Source organism: Camelus bactrianus, chromosome 24 (genome assembly GCF_048773025.1).
Source record: "Camelus bactrianus isolate YW-2024 breed Bactrian camel chromosome 24, ASM4877302v1, whole genome shotgun sequence".
In the NCBI taxonomy this organism is placed as follows: Eukaryota; Metazoa; Chordata; class Mammalia; order Artiodactyla; family Camelidae; genus Camelus; species Camelus bactrianus.
The window spans coordinates 24,262,853-24,285,679 of record NC_133562.1 but is presented as its reverse complement, the minus strand read 5'-3'; the positions used below and the strand labels follow the sequence as shown (position 1 = coordinate 24,285,679).

Below are 22,827 nucleotides of genomic sequence, written 5' to 3'. Positions count from 1 at the left end.
GGCCCCTTCATTCCTGACGGCGGTTTCACTGGACAGAGACCTCACAGCTGGCATTTCTTTTACTTTCAGCCTCGAAAAATGTGTCATTTCCTTCTGGCCTCTGTGTTTTGATGTGAGAAACCCACCTTCACTCAGTGCATGGAAACCATCGCTTCTTTCTGGCTACTTCCCAGATTCTTCCTTCATCTCTACTTGTCAGAAGTTTGATTCCGGTGAATCTCGCATGGATTTTGAGGTTTCCCCTGTTTGGGGTTCACTCAGCTCCTTGAATCTACAGGTTTGTGTCTTTGGCTGAATTTGGAGAGTTTGGGGCCATTTCTTCAGATACTCCTCAACCCTCCCTTCTCCCCACCTCCTGGAACTCAGTGACTCACATGATTGTCCCCAGGTCCCCTCACTTTTTTTTAAGCCTCTGTTGTTCAGATCAGGGATTTTATCCATCGGTCCTCAAGGTCACGGATTTGTTCATCCGGCATCTCCACTCTGCTACGGAGTTCCCAGTGGGTTTTTAGTTTGTTTTCTGCATTTTAGTTCCGTACTTCGGTTTTTCCGTGACTTCGTGACTGTGCTGGGGTTCTGTTTTTGCTTTTCCATTCAGACTTGCTCACTAAAGCATGGATTCTGCGGTTGCTTTAAACGCCCCCCTCCCTGGCCACGCAATCCCAGCACCCGCTTCCTCAGCTCCCGTCTTTTCTCATTTGGGCTGTGAACTCCCTGACTCCTGGTTCAGCAGGTCCTTTTCTGTTGTATCCTGGGGATCTGGCTGTTGTGTTAGAAGACTCTGGGTCCCAGTTAAGTGTCAGGTGTCCACAGGGCTTGCCCTGGGCAGGTGTAGCCCCAGGATCCAGGCAGCCGTGGGCTGTGCTCCCACACGGGTCGGCTGCCCTGGTCTTTCCACAGTTTGGGGCTGTGTCTCCCACTGGCCCCTGTGGGGCTGCCTGAGAGGCAGACAGGGTCTCGGTAGGGGAGAGAGTGGCAGTCCCCAGCACCACCCTGGTGTCTTAGGTCCTTGGGGACAAGCTGCAGGGGCTCGGTCAGTTGGCAGAATCCCCACAAGGGACAGTCCACCCCACCTGAACTGCTGCCCCTGCCCAGGCTGGGACCGTGGCCTCTGATTCCTGGGGAACTTTAAAGACATTTGCTCTTGAATCATTTTTCTTGTTATCTGTTCAATAGCCCTGAGGCTCCAGTGTGTTCAGATACGTCATGAAATGTCCCTTCCTTGAAGCCCAGGTCCACCTGGACACTTCGGTTCAGCTCTGAGCCCAGCTCCATCGCCCCTGCTCTGAAATGTGACCCCCAGGTCCATGGGCCCCTCATCCCAGGACACGAGACCACACACAAACCTCTAGCAGACAAAAAAACATGATAAAGGGTCCAACCCAACGTTTACCCGCCAGCGACCGGCCGTCCCTGAGAGATCCAGACCCGAGTGGGCGGGGCCGGGGGCATCACGGGTGGATGGCTCAGTGATGAACAGGGAGCATGACACTCTGGCACGAGGCAGGGGTCCTTCCACAAGGCCTCGTGGTCACTGGGTCTCCGATGGTCCTCTGTGCAGCCTGGAGCCACTGTGACAAATCCAGACTGTGTCCTTGAAAGTGTGCCCATAAAGACAGTAGGCCCAGAGCCCTGCTGTGACACTGGTCCAGGGTCCAGGACCCAGTGGAACCCTCCTGTGGACAAGACTCAGCCCCCCTTCCCCACCTGCCCTCCCTTCCATGCTTGGCATTGACATGGGGACCACTGCAGGGCACCCTCCCCAGTACAGTGTCCTCGGAGCCTGCGCCCAGAGGGCCATGCCAGCACAGTCATGCAGTGTGGGTGGAGACCTGAGGTTTGCGGGTGGGGTCAGCTGCCATCTGTCCACGGCTGCCATGGGCCAGGCAGTTTCTCTCCTGAGTGGGAGCAGAAGCAGCCCGCTCTAAGCCATATGAAGGGTCACCCCCAGCCCGAACCTGGTGAGGACGGCGCCCACTCCGTGGCAGAGCTTGCACCAGGAGAGGCAGGTGGGCCTGGGCCACCCAGTGACTGCCCACCCTCACAGACCAGGTCCAGGCACACCCAGGGGTCACCTGGCCTCCTGCGGGGACAGAGCAGCTCCAGGCTCCAGAACACAGAGGGAGGGCAGGCAGCAGGGTCCCGTGCCCTCACCAAACAGGGGAGGCAGGTCAAGCTCAGGACGGCTCCAGACCCCAGTGGGCAGAAAGCCAGCACAGTGGGCCCCCGCCTCGCTGTGGGGTGAACCTTGCTAACCCAGGAGAGCTGGCTGAGACTGTCACCAGCATCCGTTGAAAGATTAGGTGAACCCACCAGGCTTTTCCTATTCTGGGTCACCAACAAACTCAGCAGACATCTGGGAAGTCCCATCAGACACTGGTCTAAGCAGGGACCTTTCTCCCACAGCCATTGGAACAGCGAGCTTTATACCAACATGAAAAATGTAGCAGCAAAAAAAAAAAAAAAAAAAGAAGAAAAGAAAAGAAAAGAAAAGAAAAGAAAAGAAAAAAAAAAAAACCCTAAAACATAGCAGAACCCATGATCAAAACCAGTTACTATCATTCACTACTTAAAACCTACAAATACAATTTTCTGAAGTCGCTGGGCAGAAATCTCAGACTATAATCCTGGAGGCAAAACACACACGAATGTATAACTGAATTTACTGACCCATAAACAGTCCCAAATAAAACTCCCAAATAAACACACACGCAGGCACACCCAGGCGTGCACACACACGTCCACACCCCAAGACACCCTTCCGGAAGCTTCCATCCGACACCACAAACAAGCACCTGCCTCCCCGAGGCTTACCAAGTTTATAACTTTATCACACTCTGAATAGAAGCGATATTTAAAGAGCAGAGCAGAGCGCTATACAGAGGGTTATCGTGGAACGTTCATTTACATACTGGGTACACTCTTTACAAGGCGGAAGTAGAAACACCCACTACTTGGCAGGGCAGATAAGGGGGCACGGTGAGGTCAGACACAGAGGATGCGCGGGTGGGGGGCCCTCAGGTGCGGTGTGACTCAAGGAGATTACAGGTTAACATTGGAGGGACACAGCACAGGTCAATGGGTGGGTTAAGGGACCCTGGCTATGACACTTGCGGGGCGCGGGCCTTGTGCGTGCCCTGGGACAGTGCCCCTGTGCCCGCCGGCACCTGGAGGCTGGATGCTGGGGGCCGTTCCCTCCCCGTGGGCCCCGGGGTGGGGCTCCCCGAGGCCTGAGCGCAGAGTTCGCGGCTGCATATGTAACACTGTCGTACCAGCTCCTCGGGAACCAGGGATTGGCTCCCTTCGGTCCGTCACCTCCGAGGGAGCCGTTTGCTGGCGGGGAGCGTTCCGACACCCTTGGGTGCTGAGAGCACGCGTCTCAGCGGCTGGTCAGTCTATAAAGCAAATGCTGTGGCTTGCATGCTCTGGACAAGCTCGGCCAGGGAGGCCCAGCTCTCTCTGACTCGGGGTTCGTGCTTCTCAATCCTCCCCGCTCCTGCTTTATCAGAAGGACGAGGCACCTGCCTGGGGCCCTTAGGTCAGACTTTGGGCTCGAGCATCTCGGGAGGGGGGCAGGTCTTGGGGGCAGCGCACACTGCTGCCCCCTGGGCTGAATTCCTGCTGAGAATGGAAAACGGAAATGCCAGACAGGCCACTGCTGAGGACCAAGGCGTCGGGCCTCCGAAGATGCCGGTACAATCTTCTTACCGGCCACGCAGCCACGTGGCAGGGAAGGTGGTCCACGAAGACCAAGGCAAACATTTGGCACAGAAATGAGGCACTTGCGTTTGGTGCATTAATAGGAGCTACACAGTGGACTCAGTGCCTGCTCTCACACACTCGCGCGCACACAGTCACACAGGCACGCACACCCACGCGTGCAGGCGCACACGCTCGATGCCCACTGCGGTTCGGCCCATCCCACCTCTGCCGCGGCCGAGTCTGTCTCTGCCCACTTTGAAACAGTCCACAAAGCACATTTCCAAAGCCCTGTGCGGTGACCGCTGGCTGCGGTGATTCCTGGTGACCTGAGGGCTGGTGCTTGACTGGGGATGCGGAGGCGCCCGGGAGGCCCTTGTTTGAGGGAGAGCCTGGGGGCGAGCGCCCAGGTGACGGGGAAGGAGACGGTGGTGCCCAGCTCCGTCTCTCGCTCCGTGGCATCCGCGGGACCTTGGACCACCACCCGATGGGCGGTCGGACCACGGCACTGCAGTGCGCACATCCGCGCAGACAGCGCACCTGATCCGGGCCGCGGACACGCAGCAGAGCTGAGTCAGAGCTCCCTGGAAGGACCGAGACTCGTCCGGTCTCATCCTCCTGCCGGAACGCAGGACCCGGGCAGGAGCCAACAGGCATGGACAAGACAACCGAGAGGTCCCCGGGGCAGTGTCCTCAGGGCAGTCTCCACCCCAAGACGACGGTGCGGCGTGGGGACTGAGGCTACAACTAAGCGCGTCCCACCCCTTGGAACCGTCCTCCCCAGAAAGGACGCGCGGGTGGTCAGGAATTCGGAAAGGCTGCGGGCAGCAGCCACGGCCCACAGCATCGCCAGTGGGGACCCACAGCCTCCAAATCTCGGTGACCCGCCCCGGGGCAGACGCTCCGCCGAGAACCCAGCTGGGGAGGCGGCAGTAACTGGACCCCAGTACTGCACAGCACTGGCAAACTGTTCCCATAAATAATTTGGCAGAAGTAAAACGTAACTTTTATGGAAACGGTGTTCCCCTCATGGCCCAGCGTGCCATTCAGAGCTGGGCGAGCGGAGGCAGAGGCAGTCCCTCCACGGGGACCCAGGGACCTCCTGGCCTCGCCGCCCATCACGCCGACCCCTTGTTCACGCCCCAGTGATCCGGAGGGCCTGACCTGCACGAACCTCCATTAGGCATGCACCCCTTTTCAGGCCCACCAATCAGCCTCTCCGTGGTGATCGCCAGAGGACAGAGGCATCAGGGTGTCCGCTGGACAGAAGCCCCCCGAGACGGCTACCCCGAGGCACAGCGGCCACTCGGGCCACTGCCAAGTGGGCTGGGCTCCCCTCCCCTCGTAGATGTAAGAACGCAATTTTGGGAGCCCATCCGGCGCCCGTCTTCCTCCGCTGGGGCCCTGGGTGGCAGAAACGTGTCTTTCCGGGAAGGCCACTGGGCCGTGGGGTGGCTCGTTCTGGTGTGTAAGTTGGAGGGGCCCCTTCCCTCCTGGGCTGGGGAGGTCAGGGGCACAGCCGGCCCCTCTGGGGTCTTCCGGTGCGAGGCTCAGATCTTCCTCGGGGAGCCGATCATGATCTTGGACACGAAGTTGACGATGGCGCTGGCGGGCTGCTAAGGGTCATGCTCCGCGAACAGGTGGCACACGTTGTCCGTGGTGCTGCCCTGCTTCCAGGCCATGAAACCGAAGACCCTGCAAAAGGAACGCGGGTCAGCGAGCAGCGGGCCTCGTCCCATCGGGTGCCAGCCTCTGCTCCCCCTCCCGGCCACTGCATCATCCCAGGCGCCAGCCCGCCAGCCACCTGCCCCGCCTCCCTCCACCTCCCAGACCCTGTGGGGGTGGGGCTGAGCCCAGGTGTCACAGGGGAGGAGCCCGAGGGACAGGGTTTGGACTTGCACTGCAGCGGCTACCCCAGGCCTGGCCAGAGCCCTCCAGACGCTGCACGGCTCCTGAGCGCCTCACCTGAGTCTTGGAGGGGAGGACCTGGCTCTTCCTAAGGGGCCACCTGGTCTCTCCTCACAGACCTCGTGAGTGACAACATCCCAGCTCTGGTCCTGAGATGGTGTGGATGCCGGTGGGCTCTGCCCGATGCCCACACTCCTCCCACACCCGGGCCAGCGGATGGGGGGGTGAAAACACAGCAGGGCCCCCTTCTCAGGCCGCGTGCTCCTGAGTTACAGGCTACACACAGGAGAGGACACTGAGAGAACGGCACGGTCGAACTATTTTCCTTAGAATTGAAGCCTTTATCTGAACAGGGTTTCTCAAGCCCTGACTTAACACAGTAACTACCATTATCTGAATCCAAATCCTTGGCAAAAGTCCTTCTCCTCCTTCTCAGGGAAATGGGGAATCTTTTTGTATAAGCCGAGTGGCTTCCATGCCAAGGGAGGGACTGGCCGATGGTGCCAAGTGGCCCCCTTGGGGCGGCCCCGTCCACGCAGCGGGGAGTGCCGTCCACCCTGTTGGCCAGAGCTGGGGGGTCACGCCCCACCTGCCCGGCACTTTATCAGATGCCCAGACAAATGAGGAGTGTGAAATCGGAATCCTGGAAGGGGACCCCCGAGGTTGGACGCCGTGGCAGTCATGTTTGGGGGAATGATGCAGACGGCTCTGGAGGGTCTAAGGCCCCGCGGCCAGGCTGGAAATGCTGTGCCAACCGCCCCATGCTCTCTGTACTGTATCTTATGGGCTGGACGTACATACTGCTCAAAGAGCAAGCAGAAAAGGTAACCCTTTGTGGACACTTTCTGTCTACGAACACTTTCATTTCTGTTTAAAGCCAGACCCCAACCCGTTGGCGTTATGGGGTCATTTCCTCTTTGGGCATCTGGGAAAGAATTCAGCTTCAGAGGCAACCATCCACTAAGAGGCTGTGGAGACCGCTGGCGACATACCTTGAGGAGGGGCCATCTGTGATCCACCTGGCAAGTCAGAGAGCAAGGGAGAGTGAGGTTCAGGCCCCTGGCCCGGCGGGTGCGGCACGGGGCTGGCACACACACACTCCTTACTTCCTGTCCTGGGGGTCCAGCACGCAGAAGATCACGCTGCTCACGGGGTAGTGCCTTTGGAAGAAGAGCCTGTGGGGGACAGGCGGGCGAGCCCGTCACTGGGTGTCCCGGGGACAGTGAGGCACTGGGGCCCCCACGAGGAGATTCGGGGCAGAAGCGTATTCTGCGTTTTCACCCACTGGAAGTGAGCAGACCTGAAGCTGGCGCTCTAGGAAAGTGGGCAGGGCCTGGGTGAGGGGCTCTTTGCAGAGCGTGTGGGGGACAGGTCACAGGGAGTGACGCCCGACTGCCTGCCCTCACCCATGGGGAACACCCCGGTCTCCAATCTGGATGCTGGCCTGTGAAACAGCATGTGAAGAGCCAGCCGCAGCCCCAGGACAGGGGCCAAACTGTCGAGGGCTGTGCTCAGGAAATCCCAGGGACGTGCTGCTAACAGGGGCCCCGCACAGCTGCGGGGGAGCCCCCAGGGGACCCCTCTCTCTGTCCTCAGTCCTGGCTCCCCGTTTCCCCAGGGGACCCCTCTGTCCATGGTCCCAGGTCCCCATTTCCCTGACAGCCTGCCCTGCTCCTATGGGCCTGGGGTCATGAGGCTCCATGACACAGTCCAGCATGGTGGTGTCCCCAGAGGCTGGCGGCTGTGCTCTCATAGGAGAAGGCAAGAGAGGAGGGGCCAGCGTCAGGGAGGGCACAGGCGGAGCCCAGGCATCTGGGGACCCCGAGGCTGGCTGTCACCGGGGACCCAGGCCCTCTGCCCATATCAGCCAGTGAGTTCAGTCCCGTCTCTAGCCACAGGAAGGACTCTGAGTGCAGTGGACGCAGCCTGCCCCCGCAGATTTATCAGGACACAGGGAAGCCAGAGACACAGGAAGAGCACGCAGCTGGGAGCAACAGAGATGCTCTGAAGAAAGAAGCCGTGCTCCTTGCCGGCCCCCCCCAACCCACCACTGCCCCATGAAGCTCCTGCCACCACCTTTAGGGCTGATGGCATGGCCCCCTGGTCAGCAAGGCCATCTGCATAACAAAGAGCAACTTCCTCTGAAATGCCTCTGACCCTGGTCCGAGGCCCCGCCCAGGGGAGGAACGCGTCTGCCGCCATTCTGTCCGCGCCCCCACACTCGGGCCAGGCTCCCCGGTGTCCCTCCCTGGTGTCCCGCCGGAAGCCCTGCTCAGAGGGAAGCCCCGGGGGCGGAGGTGGTGCCTGCCGTCTGGGCGTTCAGACGGTACTGACGCGCTCTCACGTCTAGGAAATGAATGCTTTCTGTTAGCATCAAGCATCCTTGTGTTACTATGTTATTACATAATCACTGATGTTACGTGGACGTAAAGATCACAGGCTCGCCTGGACGGGATGACCTCCAGCCAGGAGCAGTGACACTGAAGGGCAGGGGAGTGGCTCCTATCACAGTCTGAGTCTTTCTCAGAAACGACTTGAAAGATGTTTGCATTTGCAAAAATGACACCTTCCACGCCCGCCCCTGCCGCCCTGCACACGCACTTCCTCTGGTTGTCCGTCAGCATGATGCCCTGGGCCGACACCTTGAAGTGCACGACCGTGCACAAGGGGGGCGGCTCCTGGACCAGGGTGATGCTCAGGGCCTTCTGAATGGCCTGGTGTCCGGTGAGGGACTCCACCTCCACGGAGTTCAGGTACCACACGTTGCAGGCTGGAAGACACGGAGGGGAGGCATGTGAACCGCACATCCCCGCGGCCCGGGTGAGGTGCGGCCGAGGCCAACGCCCTTTGCTCCTAATTCCACCGGCCTGGACAGTGGCGACCCAGAGACACACCTGCCCCAAGGCCAGTGTGAGAGTCACCCTGTCTGGGGCCAAGGAGACCCGGACGACTGTCCACCTGCTGCGTAATTTGCCCTGGCACCTGGGTGGGGATGACCCCCGGCAACAAGGCGCAGGCGGCGAGCTCATGGCCTCTGCCATGGGGACGCAGCTTCCAAGCTGCCACGGGCTGTCACCCAGGACTGGCCCTTTCAACTGGGCCCTGCAGAGAGGATGGCCATTCCTCTTGGGCCAGGAGAAGCCTTTTTACACAAAAGCAGAGCGGCAGGGGCACGGCGGTTCATGTGACCATGTTTTGGTCCCCGAGGGACTTTTCGGCACCTGCTCATCTGGCCTTTGTGGCTACTGACTTGGGGAGAGATTATCACGATAATGTTGACGTCTGCAGGCCAAGGGTCCTGCGGGGGCGGCAGGCCTGGATCAGAACTGGGACTGACACAGACCCCTGCTGCCTTTCGGGGTCTCGGTTCTAGCGTGTTCGCTATTTTGGGCAAACTCCTGTCACCTTTGTTCTGGCCACGGAGAGCGTATCCTTTAAGGATGGTCTACAGAGAGTCCAGCACTAAAAGTCTCCTTTGAAAACAGAGAGGTTTTACTTGAGCAGCGTTGCTGAGAAAACCGGCACAGAAGAATGATGCACATTGGGCAGAGGAAGCAACAAGAAAATGCCTGTTTCCTGCATATTCCTTTGTTTCCGGAGTCATAGCTACGAAGAACTCCACAGGCAGAGAAAGGTGGAGAACGGGGGCAGCCTAGTCCAGCCTCCCACAGACACAGGGATTCCCTCACCAGCACTTCTGAGAGTCAATGTCCACCTTGTGGGAAAGGCCTCCAACCGGGGATCTCAGGTCATGGGGCCCCTAGTCCTCTCCAGCCGTGTCCGTCCCTCAGAGCCGCAGACCCGCAACAGCCCTGTGGTCTCTGGCTCATCCACAACCCTCTCAAGCTGGGGTCACTAGCTGGGCACCCAATGCTGCAGGAGTGACCTGGCCTGAGAAGAGTGAGCTACTGCACAAGGCTGCAGGTGACCACACACAACATGGTACAAGGTGACCACACACAAGTCAGTCCCTTTCCTGGACACCAGCAGAAGACAGTGGAATGTGGAATTATAAACACCTATCATGCACAAAAACATGACAACAAATATACTTATGTACATGTATGACTGAAACGTGATGCCGTGCACTGGAAATTGACACACTGCAACTGAGCATACTTCAATTAAAAAAAAGTCCACAATGCCGTGTATATTAGCACCTCGCTCAAAATGAAATAGGTAGGTGTAAATCTGCTAAAATAGGTACAAGACCTATATGAGGAAAATGGCTAAAGTCCCACTAATGGAATCAAAGAACTAAATAAATGGAGAGATGTCCCATGTTCATGGACAGGGAGACTCAACAGAGTCAAAGTGTCGTTTCTCCCCAAGCTGATCTGTGGAGTCACTGAAATTCCAATACTCTGTGGGCGTCAACAGACTGGTTCTGAAGTATCTACGGAGAGACAGGAGACCCAGGGCAGCCAGCACGGGACTGAAGGGGAAGACCTTGGTTGGAGGACTGACACTACCCGCCTTCAGGATTTACTCAAAAGCTACAGCAATCAAGACAGTGTGGTGTTCGTGAAATAACAGACAGACAGATCAATGGAGCAGGACGGTCAGCCCGGAAACAGACCTACATAAGCACTGCCAACCAATCTCTGACAGAGGAGCAAAGACAGTCTCTTCAGCAAATGTGGCTCAAACAACCGGACATCCACGTCCAAAACCATGAATCTGGACCCAGACCTTCCACCCTTCACAGAAATTAACTCAAAATAGAACGTAGACCTAAGTGTAAAACCCAAAACTATAACTCTTATAAGACAACAAAGGAGAAAATTTCGATGACTTTGGTTTGGTGATGATTTTTAGATACAGTACAAAAGCCACGATCCATGGAGGGAAGTACTGAAAAATGGATTTCATTCCCACAAAACGTTTTTTGCCCCAAGAGAGACACTGTCAAGAGAACGGGAAGACCAGCCACCGCCTGGGAGAAAGTATTTGCAAAAGACAAATCGCACAGAGAACTGTATTCAGCACATACGAAGAGCCCTCGGAACTCAACAATAGGAAAACAACAACCTTATTTAAAAATGGACAAACAGCCTTCGGAGCCATCTCAGCGAAGAAGACACACACACAGATGGCAAATGAGCACCTGAGAAGACACTTCATGTCAAATGTTGCCAGGGAAATGCGAAATTAAAACAACGAGATGCCATCAAAACAACAAGAGGGACCACGACCCAGCACACAGACGCCACCACACGCTGGGGAGGACGTGGGGCCACAGGACACTCAGCACTGCCGGTGGGGATGCAAACGGTGTGGCCACTTTGGAAGACGGTTTGGTGCCTCCTTACAGAATGAACACACTCCTACCCTACGATCCAGCATTTGGGCTCCCCAGTCTTTACCCAAAGGAGATGAAAATTATGTCCACGTCGTAACCTGAATGTGGCTGTTTACAGCAGCTTTATTTGCAACTGCCAAAACGTGGACACAACCAAGATGTCCTTCAGCAGGCGAATGGACAAATACACTGTGGTCCGTCCCGACGATGGGATATCATTTGGTGATAAAAAGAACCACGCCACAGAGCCGTGAAGGGACATGGAGGGGTCCTGAATGCATATGACCCAGGGAAGAAAGCCAGTCTAAAGAGCTACGTGCTGTATGATTCCAACTATGCGGCACTCTGGAAAGGGCAAAACCACGGGGCCATCAAGGACCAGGGGTGGCCAGGGTGAGGGAGGGGGGCGAGTGGGTGGAGCACGGAGGCACTGCTCTGTGGGACAGCAATGCTGGACACGTGTCCTTACACAGCCGAGAGGGAGCCCTCGTGTAAACTGTGGGCGCTGGTGACGATGACGGGCCCCTGCAGGCTCAGGGACTGGGATGAAGGCTGTGCACGTGTGGGGGCAGGGCCACATGGGAAATCCCTGTACCTTCCTGCCAGGTTTGCTGTGAACCTAAACCTGTGCTGAAAAATAAAGCCTGTTACTAAGAACACAGTGCTCCGGGGAGTCGCCGCCTGGGGTCAGCCTGGGCTGGGGGCAGCGTGAGTCCCTCTGTGGACTCACTGGTCACGTGCACATCTGCACGCCTGCAGCTGGAGGGGCAGGTCATCACGCCCTGCCTCACCACACCCCCCCGAACAAAACCCAGGACTCGACCTTGATTCCACGGAATTTGGTCCTGATCAGCCTGCGGAGTCCTGGACCTGCCGCCCCGACCCCTGGGCCCCCCAGCCCCAGTGCAGCTTCCCAACGGAAACCTCCCGGGATGCACGGGGAGGAAAGGAGCCCGGCAGTGCCCAGGACCGGGAGGTTTGGGGGACGCAGCAGGGACCCACCTGCCCCCTGCTTCAGCAGCTCCGTCGCGGAGTTGGCCATGGTCTGGGGAGAGCTTTCTGTTATATCCTCCAACGGATCTGCCGGGAGGAGCAAGAAAACACAGACATGGGTCCGGCTCGCCGGCAAGAACCCTCGTGACAGCGGGGAAGCCCGTGACTGAGCTCGCGGAGAGAGGGGTCTCCCCAGGCGAAAACAGCCCAGCCTGGAGAAACCGTCACCATGTCCGGGGCAGGTGCAGCCCAGTGAAACACCCTCCTCGTCTCTGGGTGAATGGAGACGAACAACTGCATCTTAGAAAGCAAGTCAGCTTTGCCTGTATTTTAAACGAATCGTCTTTCTGGACCATGATGCAATTTGTGACCTCGAGGCTATCCGGGGAAGTGGACGCCACTTTGTGTTAAATCTGTGTTGTGGGTGTTTTCAGACAGACACCAAGGGAAAGAGCCGAGCCCTTCCCACACCTCTGGCCAACAATATCAACAGCTGGTGATCGTGCAGAATTATAAAACTCACACGTAAATGGCCCTGAAGGTCCCTGAGTCCAGGCATGTTGTAATTTTGAGCCACGGGTCTCTGCTCCACTGAAACTGTTCCCAAAGCCCACGATGTGAAGATACGACCGAGGGCTGTGTGTGCAGAGGGACCACCTCTTACGTGACTGGGGTGGGCTACTCAGGGCGGACCCCCAGCGTGGGAGCAGAAGGAACTTCCGGTCTGATAGTTCTCACTGCATCTGTGCGGGCGGGCGAGCCCACCCAGCCAACCAGAGCGGCCCTGGGGCAGCCGGCAGCGTACCTCTGTCTGGAATGAGCAGTTTGCAGGGCAGAGCCAGGGGCGTGATGGAATGCTGGCACACCAAGTCCGTCAGGCTCCCTGCGGACGGGCAAAGACAAAAGAGGCATTAGCACACTGCACCTTCTGAAAGGGGGCCCTTCTATCTTCAGCAGCGCGCACGCTCTGTTACTGGGGGGCTCTGGGCAAAGCCTCAATAACTGAGGAGCGTGGCAGGTGGGGAAGGGTCGGGGGAAGGGGACTGCGGCTGGTTCTTGGCAGAGACACCCCCCGCCCATCTGTAAAGGACTGGCCACACCGCCTGCGGGATCCGAGGCAGCTCCCACTATGAACGGGCTTGTGGGTTCAGGACGCCGACCACGGGCTCTCGGCCACTCACCGAAATACGGCTCGTTGGGGCATCCTTTCAACTGCACTCCCTTCGGGGTGCACTCGATCAAGAAATGCCGGACCAGTTCGTTGGCCAAGTCTCCAGCTGGGGCAAGAGATTCAAAAGGAAGAGAAGTTTTACAGACCGAGCGCCTGGGAAGGTGGGGACATGGGAAGGAGAGCTCGGCCCCGCGGGAGGCAGCTGAGCTGGGGGGGGTCATGGCCTGGATGGGCGGCCAGAACGCCTCCAGTGACCATGCCTGGAGCTGGGGAGTCCCCGGGGGACCGTTTGCAACATCCTGCAGAACCGTCCCCAGGGACCTGGACAAGCAGCTAAGAGCCAGTGATGTGGACTCCAGCTCCTTCCCCTCCTGAGCGGGAGGCCAGGGAGACCCAGACCCTGCATGATGCCCCAGAACTCATTGCGGGAAAGAGCCGGGTGGTGCCAGTCTCCTGGGTAACTGAGCCCCGAGCCAGCTGCAGGAGCCCCCGGAGGGCGGGCCCCCGCACACCTGCGTTCACCCGGCCCACGAGCCCAGAGAGAAAGCACAGCATGAAACGCCAGGGAACGGCAGGTGGTCCAGGGAGGGAAAGCACAGATGAGCAGAAGGGACAGGAGCCGCCGCCCTGCGCTGACCAGCACGGCGCTCCTGGTCCTCCGTGGGGACGAGCCTGCATGACCACTCATGCTTCTGACGCAGGACCAGCTGGCTCCCGTGACGCATGTTACACACAGAGACGGCATCAGCCATCTGAGTGCTGGCACTGCACGGGACAGGTAGCCGGCAGGAAGGGTTCCAGGGCACGAAGTGACTGCGGGAACCCAGCCGTGCGGCCATGGCTGCCCACTCCCCGGGAAACCAGTGGGGCATGGGGACCCGTGGGCCTCTTTCCGGGTTTGGCCAGCTCTCCTCTCAGATCTGTCCCTGGGCTCTGAAATCCAAATGCCACATCCAGGGGCCGGGCGAAGCCGGTGAGCCCCGATGTCTGCCCCTGCAAGAGCCCCTATTTGTGGCCTCTGCCTCAAGGCTGAGGCAGGTCAGCCTGAGAGATGGGCGGGTTGCACACCTGGAGGGGACAGTTACACACCACCGTCTGTGTTCCCTGAAAGGCGATGCACGCAGGAGGGGTAAAGGTGGCCTCGCTTTAAAAGCCTCAGCGGAGACAGAGGAGCTGGGCAGCTGCGGGGCTCTGACTCCTGCCTCCAGACTCCTGCTGTAACTGTCAGCCACGGGTTTCCCTGCAGCCCAGCGCCTGCATCCCCCAGTCAAGCCGACGCAGCTCCTGAGCTCCAGAAGCCCTGGTTTCCACTCAGGAGTGAGTGTGTGGTGGTCCCTCCTTCCTTCCTTCCTTCCCGTCCCAGGCTCCCCTCTCCTGGCTGGTGTGCACACAGCATCTCCCTCCCTCACTTCCAACCACGGCCCCGGGCTCACCCCTTCCCAGCCCCTCCCCGCTGCTGTGCACACATCCACCACCTGCGTCCTGATAACCCCTGGGCCACCGAGTCTCACATTCCGCAGGGTGTAACTCACTCCAGGCGCTTTTCCACCAGGAAGCTTTAAGCAAAGAGTTCACCCAAGGACTGGGTGCTGGGCATGAGTCTGAGGGAAGCGGGCAGCGGCACCTTTTTTAAACACCGGGGCTTCAGAACCTGCTTATTCTGATGCCCGCTGCCCCCAGGCGAGCCCAGGTGCCCCCCGGAAGAGCCATGTGACGTGCTGACATCCACAATCTCCGTTTAGGGGGAAAGAGAGGTAAAAAAAAACTCCCATAAAAAAAAAAAACTCCCATTCTTTAGCGTTTGCAGCATAACGATAAGAAAAAAAAAGGCAAAGAGGAGGGTGACAGAAAAAGAAAAATGAGAGTAAGTGTTAGGGGTCAGAGAAGGGAGGACGTAAACTGATTTGCTGGAAGCCAAGCCTGTCCCCGAGGGAGAAGGCGAGGAAGGACCTCGTGACCCTGTATGCGAGCTGGTGGCATCAGCTTTAGTTCAGGAATTTTTAAAAATGGTGTCTTCCCCAGCTCTGGTCTGGAGGGAAGCCAAGAGTCAGAAGCGAAGGGCAACCTGGTGATTGGAGCTCGGTTTCTAGGCACTGCTCCCGGCAGAGAACCAGGGTTCTTGGGAAGAGGCCAGGCCGAGCACAGCGTGTCTGCTGTTCCCGGGAGCTGGTGGCTTGCAGGCTCCCGGGGGGCCACCAACAGGACACGGGGCCAGCTGGACGGGCCTCGCGGGGCGGAGCCGGGGGACCTGGGGCCCCGAAGGAACAGTGGTGCTGGGTTACGATGCCCGGGGAGGGAAGGGCATGGCGGGCTCCCCACAGTCCCGCGGCCTGGGTCCACTGCACACCCACCAGGTGCAGGACAACGCTCGCCTTGTGCGCAGGCACCACGCACTTCCCTGGGCCTGACGATGTCAAGCCACGGAGCGCCCGTTACAGAGCAAGAGGCCCGAGTGAACCACGTGGTACCCGCTGGCCCTCGGCACCGGCCGAAGCCCTGGCCCGGAGGGCGGAAGGCTCCGTCCTCTCCCCCGAGGGGTGACCTGGTGACACCAGGCCCGCACCGGCTCGCGTTCAATCCACCAGAACGCTCGGCTGGGAGGAGGAACGAAGGCCAGGCATGTGGTGAGCCGCCTCTGGTGTAAGAGGGGAGGACACGTGTGCTTGTGTGCACTGGACAGAGAGCCAGGGAGAAGACAGGGGAACTTATTAGACGTTTACGCTCGGAAGTCAGAGGGACTGAGGCAGACAGGCTGAGAGTGGGCACCGTGTCCGGCATCTGACCCATGGGCTGGGTCACCTGCTCAGAGCAATCAGAAAAATAAAGCTGACAATTAACCTCCGTTCTTGAGCTGGGCAGCACTTCCTAAAACAGAGCCGAGACAGGAAATGCTGAGAAGACCCGTGAGGGCTGTTCCTGTCCCCAGGGCCGCATGGGCGGGAAGGTTAAGCAGCAGGTGGGGCTGAGCAGAGCCGTCCGGGACCCACCTTTCTTGTTCAGCTGCAGGACGGAGGGCGGGGGCATGGCCACCTTCATGGCCAGCCCGTAGGCGCCCCGGAAGGAGTGGCTGTCCCTGACGATGAAGGCCCTGGGCTCCTTGTCCTTCAGCATGGCGATGGCTGCAGGAGGGAAAGAGGTGTGAGTGTGTGCGCAGCGGGGACCATGGCCTGCCTCTCCGACGGCCACACCCGGTGATGGCCGGGGTCTGCAGGGTCACCAGACAGAGGTGCGGCTTTCATGTACACACACATAGTACACATATGACCCCCGTCAACCCCACAGCACCTGCAAAGCCCCCGTGACACCCCCACCAGGAAACAGGCACACACGCCCAGACCGCATGTCCCCACAAGCAGTGGCGCCCAGCACCAAGGGAGGCCACCTGGGCCGTCTCCCGGCCTGGCATTTCTTGCGATATTAGAAAGGACACTGTCAACTTTCAACAGAAGGAAAGAAGTTTCTGATCGCACTTTCCAAGTCTGCGCATGTGACCCCAAAGTCACTGCATGTTTACTACAAATTTCCCTCTCTGCCCCAGGGAACGGTAAAGATGTGGCCACGGGTGGCCCTCCATCCGGTGGTTGGGGAAGATGTGGCTGCTCTGGTCAGCGGTTCCCACCTAGGTGGGGCTGTGAGCCCCTTTTCGGTGTGGCGGTCACCTGTTGGTCAGGGCCAAGGGCTGAGCCTGGCCCCGCGCTCTCCACCCGCCCCAGGTGAGCGCTGACTGTCACTTAACAAGAACATCCCTCCCTGCCTTGCCTCTGGGTTGAAGCCTGGCTCTCGCAGGCCTTCCACTGATGACACAGGAAGAAAGAGCGATGGGTCAGGGCGGTGGTAACCTCAGGCAACCCTGATGGTGCCCAGAGAGGAGCAGAGCCCAGAGCTTCCTTCACAGACCTGCACCTTTTATAGAAAGACAACTAGCAATCTGAAGCGTAATGCAGTGCAGAACGGCAGCTGTAACACCGCCTTTCTGTGGAGCCTGCAGCCCTGTCTGCAGCGGGTCAGGGCCCGGGACACAAACCCGGGAGAGCAGGAAGCCTGTCTCATCTTGGGAAACGCCCTGTCCCAGCCCCGTACGCACCGACTCCAGCCCCAACCTCCTGGCCTGGCGAGACACGGGGTTCCTTCTGCACTTCTCCGTGGGGCTGCCCCCAGCCCCGCGGGCGGGACGGGGCCCCCAGGTGGGGGCTTGCACACAGCATGTGGGGAGGGGCGGAGGGACCGGGCCTGGGGTGACCCTGACACGGCGGAGGGACCGGCAGCCTCTCCCACCTGCACTGGGGACCGGACGGAGCAGGGTCTGGGTCACAGGCTGTTTTCCAGATCTGGGGCTGAACGTGTATGACTGTTATTCTTTAAGTAAGGGAATCTCACTCACAGAAGTCGTATTTTTTTCCACTGTGACAACCTCACTAGCTCTGCCTTTCTAAGTCGTGACTCCACCCCACGGGGGTGGAGACAAGCAGCCCAGACTCGTGGGGGGCAGAGATGGCCAGCTGGGGCTGCTCCGGGCGGCTCCCGGCTCCCAGCCCCTTCCCCAGAGGCCAGGCCGCCTGGGACACGGGGGCCACATGTGGAGGGCAGCCTGAGGTCTGGGCTGGACTCACTGTTTCCTGAAGCAGACAGGAGCTCACACCCACCAGGGCACCACCAGGCTGCAGAAGACACTCCCTCACCACCTGTCTCCCTGCAGCTGCTGCGTTTAAGGATGGGGAGCAGAGGCTGAGAGCCCTGACCTCCCGCCAGTTCTATGTCCACCTTTAAAAAATGCCAAGGCCCTAAGTGCCACAGTCATGTGACCAGCTGTGCCTGAAAACAGCCCCGGGGCCTTTCCCCTCCTCCACCTCCCTGAAATTTCACTGCAGCCTTTCCAGGAAAAGGCACATTCCAGAGGTTACAACAGAACCTCTGGTGGCTTTCTTCCCTCGGGAGAAGTGGCACCCCCGACAGAACAAGTAGGGGTCCATACAAAACACCCAGGAAACAGAGGAAGCTCCGCTCCTGGGGTTCAGCTGGAAAAAATCAATGCCCAGGCCGCATATCAGCTATTTTGAGGTGGGGGGACGGCCCAGAAGAAATGTTCTTAAATTTGTGGCTCAGAATGACGACCACAGTAACTCCACCACCCTCTGTGTGCCCAGCAGGGCTAGCAAGGAGGTGCCCTCTGCCCAGGACTGTTCCCCAGGCCCCCCCAGGCAGGAACCGCCAGGCAAATGCCAGCCACACCTGCCTCTTCTGAGTGCCAGTCCAAAATGGGGCAGGCCAGCCCTCCGCCCTGGGATGACGGGCTGAGCTCACGCAGACCCATAGGAGGGTCTGCTGAGAACGTTCCAGAACAGGGCCCTTGACAAGCACTCCGCAGAGTCTGTGGGCAGGATGAGGGCCACGGTCACGGGGACTCTTGCCAACGGAGCAGGGAGGGGATTGGACCGGGCATCTGGCCACAGCGCAGCCCGGCCATGAGCTCAGTCTGGCACAAAGGCCAATTCAGGGCCTCGGCAGCCCCCCAGGCCACGGGCTCCCCATATGAAACCACAATGGGTCGGTCCATTGAGCTCCCGGGAAGAAAGGGACATGCTTAGCATTTTTATGATCTCCTTAATTGAGTAGAAGAATTTTGAATAAAAAGCTGGACAGAGCTGTTCTCTCGCCTGTTTAACCCCTCAGATCCAGGCACTTTGGGGACGTAACCCCGAGAGCTGGTGACTTCCTCCCCAGGCTGAGGGCCGGCTCCGAGCAGCAGTGGAAGCCAGGCCACCCTCTTCTGAGCCCAGAGCCCCCGGGAAGCCCCTGAGGAGTTTCATACTTCCGGGCACCTGCCAGCCCCCCAGCCAGGGCCAGAGCATGCTCTCGGAGGGAGTCCGCTGCCCAGGGTCCGCCCAGGGGGCCCACAGCTCCACAGGCTGCCAGCCCCCACTTCCACTCGGGTTCTGGGGAAACAGCGCCCGACAACCCTAACTTGCTCTCAGTTCCTCCCACTGTCCTGAGACTGCACGCAGGGGTGAGGGCTGCGCGGGAGAAGCTGGCCGCAGGCCCCATCGCCTTTCGGGTGCTTGGTCTTCCACATGGACAAAGGCAGGGGTGTGACGACTAGAATTAGAGACGCCACCCACCCCGGCCTTTGGCCCCGCCGCTCGAGGCCTTGGCAGGCTTCTTGTCCCAGTCTGGGACCCTGCGTGGGGGCGGGACACGCGGCCGCTGCGAGGGGGCCGGCCCCGCCCAGGGGCGCTGGTCCGGCTCAGCCAATCGCGAGCGCCGGGTACCTCTTGGCGCCAGCGATTTGAATGGTTCGCGGCCGCACGAGGTGGCAGCAGGTGGGCACACCGCTGCCCTTTTGGGAGCTTCTCTGAGATCGGGAGGGGAACCCGCCCCTCGTCCTTTCGCCGGAGCCCCACCCTCCCCAGGCCGCGGGACTGGTGAAAAAAAAAACAGCTGGGAAAGTGAAACAACACTGACTTCAGGATAAGAGTTACCTCTTTGGATGCAAAGAAGGGAATGGGATAAAGGAAAGGTGAAAAAGAAACTTCAAGCATTTGTATATGATTTGATTTCTTAAAAGAAAGATTTTTAAATGCTAACGTTTTGCCACAATGCTTCAATGTTTTGAAGAAATAAAATGTTAATATGTAATTTTATTACATAAAACCCCAAAATATAGCCATGCATATGCACACAGATATGCATATTTTATATGTAAACATAAACAACATGATTCAATGAATAAAATGATAGAGATTTTCTTTATCATTGAGTTTTATTCTTTTCCTGAACTTACGGTTATTTCAGGTATTTCAGGGCTCCAGAGCTTGCCAGGAGACGCACATGTCCAAGAAGGCCAGTCCCCAGCAGGGAAGCAGGATGGAGCCTCAGGTGCAGGTAGGTCACAGCACGATGGGGGTACTGGGGATGGTCGAAGGCAGGCAGGGAGGCTCGGGCTCAGGCAACGGGGAGGGAAGCATCGGGGTGTATGTGGGGCACAGGTAGGCCAAGGCAGGATGCAGTGAGGGGCGCTGTGTGGGACCCAAGTAGGAAGGGAGGGGAGGGGTGCTTCAGGAGCCAGGGTCGGGCTATCCCCTCCCCCCACCTCCTGCCACCTCCCAAAGCAGCAGCTGAGTCCCTCCTGAGCTCCCTGTCGGACAGGCCCAGCTTTGGCATCTGCGTCCTTGCCCCAAGTTGCTACACGGCTCCCCTCATCTGGAGCCCCTGGCCCACTTTTCTTTCCCACCACAGACTGAATGCATCTTTGGACATGTGGCTGGCTCTGGGATGAAATGTTTCCAGGGCACTTCATTGGCACTCTTAACTCGTGTCATAACACACTGAATTGTTTTATAAGTACGTTTATAAATAGCTCATTCACAAGAATATCAAACTTCCTCACTCTTGGTCAACATTGACAGATTGTAATTTATCTTAGCATGTTATACATACTCCAGTCAAGTATTTTTCCCCCTTTGTCTGTGATCGTCTACAGAGAAAACTGGCCTGCTAGTAGCTGAGAGTCCATCTCTGCCTTGCTCTTTCATTTTTCCTGAACTTCCCGTGTGGGATAATTTCTCATATTGCTTTCCCTGATCCTAACTTACTTATTATAATTAAGCAGGGTGTAGGAATAGGAATATAGTATAGTTATGAATGTACAATAACATATATTCCATTATTCTAAAGTGATTTAAATTTACTTAAAAATTATAGTTGAAGATAGAGTGCCTCATTTGGAAGGGAAGAGGGTCTACAGAATATTTGCTTTTATAAAGGGGGTATTGGGTCTGAAATAATAGCTATGGCCATAAGTTAGCAACGTTTGCTAGGAACTGGGTTGATGTTAACTCTGCTAGTTCTGATCCATAGATCATAGTCCTTTGTAGATATATGGTCTATTGTAGACTTTGTGTGTTAGGTGCAGCATTTATCACATTTTATGTACCGCATTATATATATGACATTCAGAAGCTTAGCCTTCTAAATGAAAAGATAAAAGGACTATAGATGAGTAGATTCTTAGTGAGTTGTTCCCCGCCCTCTCCCATTCCCACTAATTTGGTTAGAGATAGCCAATACAGAAGATTCTTTAAACATGTGGATGAGGATAGAAACTCAATCCTTAACCATTACACAGTTTCAGGACTGACTTTAAATTAAATTTTAGGCTATCATTAGCAGTGTACCGCTATTCTCAGGTTTCTTTTATAGTCTCTTGTTTCGATGACCTTTCGTACTTCGGTCTTTGCTTAATTTCATTCAGAGGTAGAAAATACGGTAATTTTTAACAACTCCTTGGTAATTCTGCAAATACAAAGGAAGTTTCAAAAAGACAGATTTAAAAGAAAAGAATTGATTTGATTCCAAAGCTGGTATAACATATTTTAATGCATATAAGGATCAAGATGAATCTTAAGGTTATAAGAGGCCCATCAAATTGACCTACATGAGCTCACAGAAGTTACATGTTTCCTCAGGCCAAGGAACTGTTTCATGACCTTGAAGGGTATATTAGTATTTCTATGTAAGTCATTACATTTTCAAACATTGGAACTGCTCAGATTTGGTTCACTGCACAAACCAATCACTTAGAATGTTAAAGAGCATGACTTTGGTCTCCTGGAGACAGCTCTTCTGTGATTGAGCTCTCGTTTCCACGGCCTGTCTACCTTCCCTGTTAATTTTTTTTTCTTGTTTTTTTTTTTTTTTCACCCTTGTCAGCCTACATTGTGAATGCAACTGATAGAACAAACACCAACACCTAACACTGGAAATTCTCTCCTCTAAACTCATTTGAAACACATACTGAGGTTCTCAATCGGCAAGTTTTATAAAATGTCAGAACGTTTTAGAGTTGGGAGTGATTGTTGGACTCATTATAATCACACAGGGAGCTTAAGAAAATACTAATGCCTCAGCCCCACCTTCAGAAATTCTGAATTAACTTGTCTGGGGAAGACTGCAGGCCCCTATGTTTTTAAAAAGTTTTCCAAGCAATTTGAATGTGCAGCCAATTGGAGAACCACTGGGATAGTCCCATTCGATCAGATAAAAACAGAAATTCATATAGGATTAGGCATAGCAAAGGGCACAAAACTAGACATCAGAATAGCTGAGACTGAACACTGACGGCGCCGGCCCTCCCCGCCCCGCAGAGGCCCGCGCGGCCTCCCTCCGCCGCGGGGACACGGGGTGGCAGCCGCCGCAACCCCCGTCCTTCCCGCGCCCCTCACACCGCCGCCGCCGCCGCCGCCGCCCGCACTCACCTCAGTGGCGCAACCGGCACAGCCGGCCGTCGGCCTCGTTCCCGCCGAGGCGTCTCGGAGCGGTACTCCCTTCGCGGGCCGGTTCTTCCCCGGCGGCCGCAGGGGGTTCAGGGGTGGGGGGCGTGGGGAACGGCCGTCACTTGAGCCACGAACCGAAGCGCCGCCTGGTGGCATTTTCCACAGGCCGGCGCCACCGCAGCCACCTTGGGTCCGCACAGCCCTCTGCTGGCCGAGGCTCTTGCTGTCTCGCCGAGCCCACAAGCCTCCGCGGACAGGGGAGGGGGCCGCGGCGCGAGTCGGAGGCCGGGCGGGGGTGTGCGCAGACTCTTTCCTCTGTGGACTGCGCGCATGCGCACCAGCGGGGCGGGACCCGCGGCCGCTCCGTGGGGGCGGGACACGCGGCCGCTGCGAGGGGACCGGCCCCGCCCAGGGGCCCTGGTTCGGCTCAGCCAATCGCGAGCGCCGGGTACCTCTTGGTGCGGGCCATTTGAATGGTTCGCGGC

At 57.5% G+C, this 22,827-nt stretch overlaps 1 protein-coding gene across 1 annotated transcript; it reads right to left on the bottom strand.

Moving 5' to 3' along the window:
- Positions 1–4,693: 4,693 nt before the first annotated feature.
- LOC141574918 (tensin-3-like) lies at positions 4,694–19,057 on the bottom strand. Its single transcript, XM_074352303.1, has 8 exons — positions 16,061–19,057; positions 13,084–13,179; positions 12,708–12,785; positions 11,912–11,989; positions 8,209–8,377; positions 6,714–6,782; positions 6,600–6,626; positions 4,694–5,394 (listed from the first exon to the last, which is right to left on the bottom strand). The coding sequence occupies exons 1-8, from the start codon at positions 16,182–16,184 to the stop codon at positions 5,316–5,318; spliced, it is 720 nt and encodes a 239-aa protein (XP_074208404.1). The 5' UTR covers positions 16,185–19,057; the 3' UTR covers positions 4,694–5,315.
- Between the last annotated feature and the right edge of the window lie 3,770 nt (positions 19,058–22,827).